General features: G+C 30.9%; 2 protein-coding genes across 2 annotated transcripts; both read right to left on the bottom strand.

The window, feature by feature from the left end:
* Positions 1-1,418: 1,418 nt before the first annotated feature.
* On the bottom strand, positions 1,419-3,472 carry LOC131615138 (uncharacterized). The gene is made up of 5 exons (XM_058886633.1): positions 2,883-3,472; positions 2,676-2,802; positions 2,287-2,577; positions 2,104-2,205; positions 1,419-2,012 (listed from the first exon to the last, which is right to left on the bottom strand). The coding sequence occupies exons 1-5, from the start codon at positions 3,470-3,472 to the stop codon at positions 1,419-1,421; spliced, it is 1,704 nt and encodes a 567-aa protein (XP_058742616.1).
* A 274-nt stretch (positions 3,473-3,746) lies between these two features.
* LOC131615137 (uncharacterized) lies at positions 3,747-7,249 on the bottom strand. Its single transcript, XM_058886632.1, has 3 exons — positions 6,581-7,249; positions 4,644-6,490; positions 3,747-4,563 (listed from the first exon to the last, which is right to left on the bottom strand). Exons 1-3 carry the CDS (start codon positions 7,247-7,249, stop codon positions 3,747-3,749), a joined length of 3,333 nt encoding a protein of 1,110 aa, XP_058742615.1.
* Positions 7,250-12,277: the final 5,028 nt, after the last annotated feature.

Genomic DNA, 12,277 nt, shown 5'->3' with positions numbered 1-12,277 from the left:
GATGGGAAGGGAGAGGAGGGAATTTAATAAAGGAGAGAGGAGGGTAGGGTAGGGTAGGGGAGGTATTTTAATTAAAAGTATGTTTGGTTCGAACGTGGGAAGGGGAGGGATAATTTTAATTAAAAATATGTTTGGTTCAGGAGGGAAGGGGAGTGATTTTAAAACTAATTTACCTTTTAACCCTTAAAATAGTATAACCCTCATGCTAAATCAAATAAAAACAATGTGACATTCTTAATTTTTTTGGTCAATTCATAAACAATATAGATAAGCAAACACAAAATATTTACTATTTCAAATACTTTAAAATATATTAAAGCGTAAATAAAATATCATATGATCCATGATCAGATGAATTATTTTATCATCTTGATGATCCATCTAATTCCATAAAATATTTATAAAATTAAATTTTAGATAATATATATAGCTCATATACTACAATTATATTATATATAAATATGTAATACAATACAATAACTTATAAAACAATTAAGTTCTTACAATATAATAAATCAAAATGAATATAATAAAACACGTGAAAAAATGAAGAAAATTGAGTCACTATATTAATATAAAATAATGGAGTTACCGTAAAAAATGGAGGAATTATAATAAGACAATAAAAATTAAAGTATAATATATATTAAAAACAATTTAAGATTTTAATTAAAAAGTGAGGGTGATTTTGTCAATATAGATTTTATCATAACTCCTCTCTCTCCCCTCCCCTCCAAATTCCTCTGATTTGGGGGAACTAAAAGTTGCTTCAGGAGGGAATCTGATTACCTCCAATCCCCTTCCCTCCCCTCATAAAAAATTCACTACAAGAAATACTGCAATTTGCTAGGGGTTAAACCCCTCACTAAAGGCAAAAACCCCTCACAAATGCACAATTTGCGAGGGGACAGCTCCCCTAGCAAAACAGGGGGTCGCAAATCCATTACCGAGGGGCTTTCCACCTCGTTAATTTGCCAGGTGCTTTCCCCCTCGCTAAATAACAATTCAAAATTCTGCACTGCACCCTACAGAATTAGGCACCAGCTAGCCGTCTGCAATGGGGCAGACTGCGTCAGAAATTTTGCTTGGGGTTAAGCCCCTCGCAAATTGTAATATATTTTTTTTGTTGCTTGGGGATAAGCCCCTCGCAAACTGTTTTATGTTAAAAAAAAATATAATTTTCAAAACCGTACATAACAATTAAAATATATATATAATTATAATATAATTTAAATTAAAAAATATATATAATAATTCAAATTAAAATAAAATTATTATAATACATATAATAATTAATATTTAAGCAAATATATTAAAAATTAAATTCCATACAAAATTACAATAATATTTAAAAATAAGTTTAAAATAGTTAACACAAATTGTTCCATACAAATTAAAATAAACATAAATATGAAAATTTAATTATTCCCCCCATCTTGTTCCTCCTCTTCTTCATCAGCTCCTCCATATCCACTAGTTCCTCCAAATCCACCACCACCCATATTCTGTGAAGCAAAAAATTGATCAAACCTTTGTGACCGCTCATTTGCAATTCGCATTGCTTCTTGATACTCTTGTGCTTGCCTCCTCAATTCTTCCTGAAATTCTCTCCTCATTTCTTCCTGTAATTCTCTTTCTCTTCTTTGCATTTCCTCCTGCATCTCTAATTGTGTTCTCTTCATCTCTTCGATTTCCAAATTTCTTGCTGCTACTTGTTGTGCGGCCTCAGTATTTGCCAAGTTTCTCACAGTTTCAAGCATTTCGGCGGTTAATATAGGTGGAGTGGATGATCCTTCTCCATCAGCATATCTCATTTTGAAATCTCTACTACGCCGCATGATATTTTTGGAATACCCTCCAGCACAATACACTCTCCCATTTTTCTTCTTTCCACCTGAAACCTTATACCAAGTTTGAAAACCAATACTAGGGTCAACAGGATACCCCGGTGGTGGTTCAGGTATTTCAGGATGCTCTGACAACTTTAGGGCAAGTTCTTTATCAAAATTCTCCTATAAAAAAATTAAATGTTATCATGATTCAAATAAACTATGTACATATAAAAGATATAAATAAAATATCTTTGATATAAAAATAACTTACTTGTGTGATTTTTGCGCGCTCGTCAATAAACTCTCCATTTCTCTTGAGATGAGTCTCCATGTGAAGCTCATTAAGAAGTGGAGTTCTGCCTAATTCTTCACGCTAAATAAGTAAAAAAAATTAATCATACATAATGCAACATTTAAATAATAGATTTAATAAAAAATTAATAAATTTATATACCATTCTTCGCGCAACTTCAGCCACACTAATACTTCCTGCTGCGTAGTTGCAGCCACCAACTTCAGATGCTCTATTTTTCTTTGCCTGCTCCGATATTTCCTTAAACTTATCAGAATTCCAATGATCAATAAGCTTTGGGAATATATCTTCTCCTATCCAACGTGGACGTGTCCCTTTTGCTTCCCATTTCAGTCTAACATTCCTCATAGTATCAGAAAATCGAGCAGCACATTTTGAGTGAAAGTTTTCTTTAATCGCGACCTCATCTCTAACATCCCAAATACAATACTCCTACATTGTTGTATGAATTTAAAAATATTAAATAAAGTAGAATCATGAATATCACAAAAATTAAAAAGGAAATGTCAAAATGAATAAGTAAATTATACCTTAAATGCCTGAAACCATTTTTCCTTATCATCTTCATGTACAGCTCCATAAGACGGCCAGAATTGTGTGTACTTCTCTTTAATAATATTTGTTATGATCGATACTGCCTGATGTGAAGGAACAATTCTAAACAACAAAAATCTTGAGTTAGTATTGATTAAATAAAACTCATATTTAAAATATAATATAAAAACACGAAGACTTACGATCCTGCATCGGGATAAATGACTAGTCTGCCCTCATGATACTTAATTTTTTGAGTCGTATTTTTTTTCAAAATACGCTTCCTCTTCGTTTGCTCCTCAGCACTAGTATCTCCATGAGCGCTGGTATCTCCAGGAGCACTGGTATCTCCAGGAGCACTGGTATCATCCTCTGAAGGGATGGGTAATGGCATGCTAGATCCACCTGTCTCCATATGCATGGGTAATGGCAAGCTACCAGATCCACCTGTCCCCATATGCATGGGTAATGGCATGCTAGATCCACCTGTCTCCATAGGAAAATATGTGGGGTAAGAGTATCCAGGAGGACAAAAAAAACCTGATCCAGGGGGCATGGATAGTAATCCAGTGAAAGATCCAGACATGGGCGGTGTAGGATGCATAGACGGTGTAGGATGCATAGACGGTGTAGGATGCATAGGCGGTGTAGGATGCATAGGCGGTGTAGTATAGCGTGGAGTAGAGCGTGGCATAGGAACAAACATATCTGAGTTAGGAACCTCCTCTACAATGAATCTAGTGCGACGAGGCTTTTGTTGACCCTTACCTTTATCATCTTTTTTGGGTGGCATTTTTTCCTGTTACACAAGATAATATTTGAAAGATAATTGGACAAGATAATATTATCAAGTTAATATTACATAAGATGATATTTGAAAGTTAATATTACACAAGATAATATTTGAAATTTAATATTACTCAAGATAATATTTAAAATTTAATATTACACAAGATAATATTTGAAATTTAATATTACACAAGATAATATTTAAAAGTTAATATTACACAAGATACTATTACACAAGATAATATGTGAAATACTCAAGATAATATTACATATTCAATTTATTCATCATCATAATCTTCGTTGTCTTCATCGCATCTGATATTATTGTCTTCAGACTCTCCTAGCTCTTCATGCTCTTCTTCCATAGGATTTGTTGACAACAAGATACTTGCGTCAACTTGTTGACCATCAACTGCAGTATCACACAAACTTACAATCTCCTCGGTTTCAATTACCTCATTAACAGGTGAAATCTCATCATGTTGGTATGCAACATCTTCCATTAACTCATCAGTTTCAATGTGACCCATTGGGTTGGATTTGATTACAACACACCATTCTCGTTTCCGTGGGGTAATTGAAGGATAAGGTACATAATAAACTTGCCTAACATTATGTGCCATAATGAAAGGGTCATACTCTTTGTACTTTCTATCTCTTCGAATCTCAACAATGTTATACTTTTTATCAATTTTTGTTCCTCTAGAAGATGGATCATACCAATCACAATAAAATAAGACAACTTTATTTTCCGAGTCCATATAATTATAAACCAACTCGTAAATATGTGTGATAACCCCATAGAAGTCGTCCTCACCACCCTCTGTAACTCCTTTTACGACTACACCACTGTTTACGGTTTTCTTCCCTACACTCCATTCCTCAGTGTGAAATTTGTAACCGTTTACAAAATATGTGTGCCATTCATTTACACGTTGACTAGGGCCTTCAGACAAATTTCGCAAATGTATTAAGTCAGGACTTAGTGTAACAATACATGATAATTGTTGCTTAAACCATGTTGGAAAATAGGCATGTGTGTAACCTGTCGATGGTTGTTCGCCTGTGCTTTGATAATAGTAGGTACCAAATGCCCTATTTCGAAAAGAAAAAAAGGTTAGAGAAGGTAAATCTTAACCAATTAAACATATACACTTAATTTAAAATATACTTACTCAAGATATGGTTTAACTTCAACACAGTTAATCAGCACATGAACATGAGCAGATTGCATTTCTTTTTGTGAAAGCCAATGCTCACTCTTCTTCCCTGCGGGACGGCCTGGACGACCGAAAACTGATAAGGTAAATTGACTTCTTTCACTGAAGTGAACTTTGTTCCTTATGATTCTTAGAGACAACATCATGTGATTGAAATAATGAGAGCAAAAATGTGATGTTTCGCGATGTATATAATGTGCACAAATTGATCCCTCAACTCGTGCCTTATTTTTTACTGATCGCTTTGAATCACCCATGAATCGTTCAAATGGATACATCCATCTATATTGAACAGGTCCACCTAGAAAAGCTTCATAAGCAAGATGCACAGGGAGATGCTCCATAGAATCAAAGAAACCTGGCGGGAATATTTGCTCCAACTTGCAAAGAATGACAGGAATATTTCGGTCCAATTTAATGATGTCGTCTACTCTTAAAGTTGAAGCACAAATGTCTTTAAAAAATTGACTGATCTCAGTAAGTGGATTAAGCACATTCTTGGGCAGTGAACTGAATGCAATTGGAAGTAATCGTTCCATGAAAATATGACAATCGTGACTTTTCATTCCATGCAATTTACCAGTGTTGGCGTCAGCACATCTTGCCAGGTTAGAAGAATAACCATCAGGCATCCTCAATTCATTTAACCACCGACATACAGCTTTTGCTTCTTGGGGAGTAAGAGTGTAACAAGCCTTGGGTTTTAATAATTTTCCGTTTGGTCGAGGTTTCAACTCCAATTCTTTTCGATTACAATAAAGTTCCATGTCTTTCCTAGCCTTCTCATTGTCTTTTGTCTTCTCATTATCCATCACCGTGTTAAGCACATTATCAAAAAAGTTCTTCTCAATATGCATAACATCAAGATTATGACGCAACAAATTATCCTTCCAATATGGGAGGTCCCAAAAGATACTTCTTTTTGTCCAATTATGGTCAACCCCATATCCTTTAATTCTACGTGTTTCACCATAGTCTGTGAATTTTGGTAGGTCACAAACATTATTCCATACTTGAGTCGATGACAATCGAGGGGGAGGTAGATCTTTTACTTTTATTCCTTTTCTAAAAGCATCTTTATTCCTTCTAAATTCATGGTTGGTAGGTAAGAACCTACGATGACAGTCAAACCACGAACTTTTCCTACCAAAGTCCAAAGTAAACGCTTTTGTGTGATTCATGCAATGCGGACATCCCATTTTACCATGTGTACCCCATCCAGACAACATGCCATATGCAGGAAAGTCATTAATTGTCCACATCAAAGCCGCTCGCATATTAAAATTTTGTTTACGAGACACATCATAAGTCCACGCTCCCACCCACAGCCTCTTGAGATCATCAATTAAAGGTTGCAAATAAACATCGATTCCTGCCTTTGGACTCGACGGTCCCGGAATGATGCATGTCAAAAACATGTAAGGTTTCGTCATGCACATCTCAGGAGGGAGATTGTACGGGGTAACAATAACTGGCCAACAAGAATATGCATTTCCTGAAAAATTATAAGGAGTGAAACCATCTGAGCATAATCCAAGTCGGACATTCCTAGGTTCAAGTGCAAATTCAGGATGAACTCTATCAAAGTGTTTCCATGCCTCGCCATCAGATGGATGTCGCATCATGCCTGAACTAATTCTGTTTGTATGGTGCCATGCCATTTGGCTTGCACTGTGCATTGATGCAAACATTCTTTGCAACCTAGGTATTATTGGTAGATAGAACATAGATTTCACTGCAATGCGATTTTGTCTTTGGTCAACTCCTTTACTGCTAACTAAATACCTCGGACTCTCGCAAAACTTACATTCCTCCAATTCCCCATCATTTGTACCAAATTCGTTGTCATAAAACAACATGCAACCTCTAATGCAACAATCAATCTTTTTTACTTCTAATCCCAACTTCGACACCACCCTCTTTGCATCATAATAACTTATAGGCATGTTTTCTTTCATAGGAGTCGCGTCCAACATCATTTTCGCAAAGAATTCTAAACACTGATCAGGAACATTCCAATTTGACTTCGCAGCCAAAAGTCTCACACACATTGATAGCTTAGAGTCAGAAGACCCCTCAAACAATGGTATATTTATTTCTTTCAACAACTGATAAAACCTTTGAGCTTTCTCATTCGGGAGCTCTTCTCCATCTATGTCTTGTGGTTCATCATACGCCACATTCACCCCTAATGCGTCAGTGAACATCTCCTCGACAAAATTAAATTGCTCCTGGCATTGCATTTGTGATGAACTACTCCCTGAATCAGCTCTATTTATATCTGGTTCTATATGTGTTTGACTACTAGAAGCCTCTATATTCATCTCCTGCATTGTTTCCCCATTAGATGTCCAAACCCAGTAATTTGGCCTAAAACCCACTCTCTCCAAGTGACGTTTCACTTCACTAGGGTCACTAATAATATTTCTGCAACCACACTTTAAACACGGACACCTTACCCCTCCTTCCCTGCGACAACATTCTTGAGCAAACGCAAACGAGAGAAACGCGACAACTCCTTCCATAAAAAGTGGTTTAAGCCCACGTCGTCCAGGAAACATTCTATCGTACATCCAACTACGATAAAATTGGTAATGTTCCATACTGCACATGTGAATCATGTTTAATTATATTAAATATTTGTCTTTTTCTAAACATATATAAACTATATATATACTTGTTTTTAATCCTAAACATACATACTTGCTTTTAAAATATTTATATACCGTTTTAATAAATATATTGTTTTTATATCCTACTTTTTATTACATACAATAAACTATCCAATATATATATATATATATATATATATATATATATATATATATATATATATATATATATATATATATATATATATATATATATATATATATATATTAAATATAATATAAACTATCAAATATAATTTTAATTTTAAAAGTACAAAATTGATTTTTTTAACTATCAAATATAATATATTATTTTTATATACGATTTTTTATTACATACAATTTTTATATACTACTTTTTATAAACTACCAAATATAATTTTAATTTTAATTTTAATTTTTTAAATACATACTATTTTTAAAACTATTATATGAATATATATTTGCAATGCTTTTTAAAAAAACTTATACAAAAAATCACATAAACTTTGAGGAGTTGTAATATACTATTTTTTTTATATACTGTTTTTTTAAACATATTGTTTTTGTGGAGTACTTTTTTATATTATATACAAAATATACTTTTTAAAACATATATATTATTTTTTATATTTTGCAAAATGTTATACTACTTTTTTATACATTGTTTTTTTAAAAATTTTAATTTTGTATAATGTTTAATATATATATATATATATATATATATATATATATATATATATATATATATATATATATATATATATATATATATATATACATATTATAAACTATACAAAATAAATATTCTATTTTAATTTTTAAAAACACATAGTTTGTTTTTATACACTGTTTTTTATATATTATTTTAAACTATTTAAAATATAAAAGATATTTTTATATACTCTTTTTTAAAACAGATTATTTTTATACACTGTTCTTATTTATTTTAAGCATTAAATAAACTGTTTTATATAAACTATAAATTATATACTGTTTTTTGTTTTGATTTAACTAATATAAAAAATTGTTTTATATAAATAAATATTTTGACAGTATATAAAAATACAGTTTTTTTTCTAAAATAAAAAAAATATCATTTTTTGAAATTAATAAATATACAATCTTTATATTTACTTAAAAAAACGAAAATACACATAAATACACATAAATATACACTCTTTAAAATTAACACAATAAATTTCTAACATAACACAATAAATTTATATACTATTTTTTTAATTTAACAGTTTATATAATATATACACCAAATATTGTTATACAGTTAATAATATATAAATATCTAATAAATAATAATAATTTCGAAATTAACTTTTTAAAAAAATAATAGTTTATATTATTATTATACAAATAAAAAAACACACAAAATCAAATATATAAACACCAAATATATCTACTGCACCTTTTAAATACATACAAAATATATAAAAAGTTTAGTAATGTGTACCTGGAATTGATGAACAAATGGTTGTGTTTCTTGATGCTTTGAGTTCCAAAATTCTGCTCCCTTTAAGCAAATCATTTGATACATGAAAAACAAGAAATAATATTAAAATTTCGATTACAAATTAACTATAAAAATAAAATTATAACATAACAGAATAATTATGTTTACTCACCAAGAAGAACAATATTTGCAGAAGAGAAGATGAAGGGAAGAAGAAGAAGAATATTTGCAGAAGAAAAAAATTTGGGGAACTAATTATAAGTGAATGAGGAAGGGAAGGAAGAAGAGATAAAGAAAACTCTGGAACGGTAACAAAAGCGGTGGTTGCGTGAATTAATTATGATGTTATTATTTCCGAGGGGCACCCCCTCGCTAATCAAACGGTACAATTTTCCGTGGGGTAGCCCCTCGCTAAAAAGAAACGTTGGAAACATGAACTGCACGCGCAGTCTGTAACAGCAGAACGGTACAATTTTGCGTGGGGCACCCCCTCGCTAATGTACTAGTGGTTTATTGGGAGGGGTGTCCCCTCGCTAAAATCTGCCAAAATGCTATGCCTGATTTGACTTTTTAGCGCCATTCCCATTTGCCAGGGGTTGCCCCTCGGAAAATGGTTTTTTCAAAATTTAAATTTCCCTCTTTCTCTTTTGCGAGGGGTTTCCCTAAGCTATAATTAATTTTTTTCTGTTAACCTGAATTTAGCTTTGCGAGGGGCTTCACCCCAAGCAACATTGGTTTTTTGTGAGGTGTTTTACCCCTGGCAAATATCCCTGGCAAATTCAACTTTTTCTTGTAGTGATTGAACCAAACATACTTAACTTAAAATATTCCCTCCCCTCCCCACCCCTCCCCTCCCTCCCCTCTCCTCCTTAACCCCCCAACCAAACGGACCCATATATTTATGAGATTAAAGATAGTGAGTGCATTGTCAGTGTTAATTAATTTCATACCATCATCTAATAAAATTATAACATTCAATCAAGTTATTAATATTTTAAAATTAAAAGTGTGATTTGATGGACACACCCGTAATTGATTGAAAGTATAAAAATATTTTATATTGTCTAGATAATCTTTTTTCTCATATTTTATTTTAAAACATATATTTTTTTTATAAAAAAAATAAATATATAAAGATGATTCCGTATAACAAATGTTAGTTATATGTTATAAGGAATAAAAATATTAAAGGGATTGAAACAAATAAAAAATGGAAAGAAAATATCATAAAGTTTAAAATAAAAATAAAAATGAAATTTAGTAATAAAAGTTATTATCAAAACTATTTTTTTTTCATTTTCTTTTTAAAAGATAGTAAATTCGAAACTTTTGGTAAGTAGAATAATATTATGATATTCTTACAACAAAATCAGATAGTCAACCTGTAATCGATTCTTCCATTTATATTTGTCATCATTCAAAGTATTTGATTAAAAAATATGTATTCAATTTTTTATTAGGATAGTAGTTTCCAGACTAAAATTTCATTTCCTATATAAATTTTCAATTATAAATTAATGAAACTTGGGTACAGTGTATAAATTTTTTGTAAACTTGGATATTCCGTATAAAAAAATTAAAGTTATGTATAGATTAAATAAATAATAGACTCTATAATAAAGTTGTCGAATTTATCTCGCGCTTGTGTAATTGGTTTTGAGAATTCTTATTTCTCCATCTATTATATCTTGTTTAAAAAAAAACAAACCAACCAATGTATAAGCTATATGCACATACATTTTAATTTTTTTTTAAAAATAGAATATTATCTATTTTCTCAGTTGAACTGACAACCGAGAAAAAGTATTGATCAACCCCTCTCCTTTTGAATATTAACAGTTAAATTTTAAAAACAATTATTTATTTTATTTAATATCAATTCCATTATTTAGGCCGACAACCGAGGAAAAAAACTTTTAGGAAACACATCTTCGAATCTCAAAATTGTCCTTTATTACTTTTTTATGATTTATTCTCTTGGTTGAGCTGACAATCGAGGAATTTTTTTAATAAACCTCCTTTTAAATTCCAGCAAGCAAGGTCGTCTCAATCATTATTAAGACTTAAAGCAAATTCTAAGAATTGAGCCTTTATAAAATTAATTTTTTGTATAAATAATTTAAATAAATTTTATTTCTCAAGTATTTTGAGATACAAAATAGTTTATTAAATTATTATAATTGATTTTTTTTATGAAATTTCTTTTTTAGTAGCTAATAAAGTCAACACTTTTAATTTTTTTCGAGAAATTATTAATCTTAGATAGAATTTTATTAATTTTAATTTTGAAAAATTACGTTCTCCAGAAACAACACTTACAGGGATTGTTAAATTACTCTATAAACAATTTACGCATTTGGAAAGAATCAATTTTTTCTACCTAAATATGTCAATTGATGTATCATTTTCTACATGTATAGTTTCTTTTAAAATATTTATTATGTAAATAAATTGAATCCATCAATATGTTATAATGAACTTTCAATATTAAGACACCATTAATTTCAACTTTTCATTATCAAATGACTTTATTTTCTCAATGCTAAAAACGAATCCAAAAAATATCATTATGTTATGAATAAATATTATTGTGGATGTCCATATATATTCTTATCTTTCATCTTCATATTTCCTATTAAGTGGTATAGTAAAGTTATGATTTTTCACCTTTCTAATGTCCTATAAATAGAGACCACTTTGCAATGTAAAGCTATCTACTTGAAAGATGATAATACAATATTATTTTTTCTCTTCTTTTCTCTCATTTATCTCTCCTTTATCTATATTGTTTTGGTTAATTTCATAACACGTTATCAGCACGAAGCTCTATCAAACTTGAAAAAAATTTTGAAGCTCTAACTATTAGAGGTAATATAAGTTAATTATTTTATTATTGTACTCTCTCATTATCCGTATTGAATTTTGACATTATATCTTATTAAATTATCAATAATCTCTAAAGGATTACAAAACAACGTGTTTGTTATATAGTTCCTGAAGAACTTATCAAATATCCATTAAAGATAGTATTAAGTGTAACACCCCAAATCTACCCCGCAATTATAAGCGAAAATCAGAGTGCCTTTAAAAATATTCATCAAAGATGGGATGTGACAATTCGACTTAAACCAACAAACATACTCATATTGCAATCAACACGGATACATAGCATTCGGAAAACAAGACTTTAACCAACATCTTCCAATTTCAACTTATAAACATCTTTATATTCAACTTAACACAAATGTCATCATAGAATACAACAATCAAGTAATAAAGACTAATCCCCCCGAGGGCTACGTATCAGAGCAATGGACACCGACTCGACTTGCCATAAAGCAACATCAAGACTTCACATCAATAACCTCGAACATCCACGACTAATCTTGAGTACCTGCCCATTTTCCATGGTAGGGGAAATATCAACAAAGGGGTGAGATATCTTACAATATAAAGGAATGCATGATAAATAATATAGCAGATATAGATCA

Source organism: Vicia villosa, linkage group LG6 (genome assembly GCF_029867415.1).
Source record: "Vicia villosa cultivar HV-30 ecotype Madison, WI linkage group LG6, Vvil1.0, whole genome shotgun sequence".
Lineage (NCBI taxonomy): Eukaryota > Viridiplantae > Streptophyta > Magnoliopsida > Fabales > Fabaceae > Vicia > Vicia villosa.
The sequence above is the reverse complement of the archived record's forward strand: the minus strand, read 5'-3'. Positions and strand labels throughout refer to the sequence as shown.

What these genes read in the sequence shown, in the direction of transcription:
- LOC131615138 (XM_058886633.1), bottom strand. Translation starts at nt 3,472, where the DNA reads ATGCCACCCAAAAAAGATGATAAAGGTAAGGGTCAACAAAAGCCTCGT. An exon ending in AATGGTTTCAGGCATTTAAG is followed by an intron (nt 2,578 to 2,675) that starts GTATAATTTACT and finishes ACAACAATGTAG; the next exon opens with GAGTATTGTATTTGGGATGT. An exon ending in AGCGCGCAAAAATCACACAA is followed by an intron (nt 2,013 to 2,103) that starts GTAAGTTATTTT and finishes ATTTTTTTATAG; the next exon opens with GAGAATTTTGATAAAGAACT.
- LOC131615137 (XM_058886632.1), bottom strand. Translation starts at nt 7,249, where the DNA reads ATGTTTCCTGGACGACGTGGGCTTAAACCACTTTTTATGGAAGGAGTT. An exon ending in TGTCGAAGTTGGGATTAGAA is followed by an intron (nt 6,491 to 6,580) that starts GTAAAAAAGATT and finishes GAGGAATGTAAG; the next exon opens with TTTTGCGAGAGTCCGAGGTA. An exon ending in GAAGTTAAACCATATCTTGA is followed by an intron (nt 4,564 to 4,643) that starts GTAAGTATATTT and finishes TTTTCGAAATAG; the next exon opens with GGCATTTGGTACCTACTATT.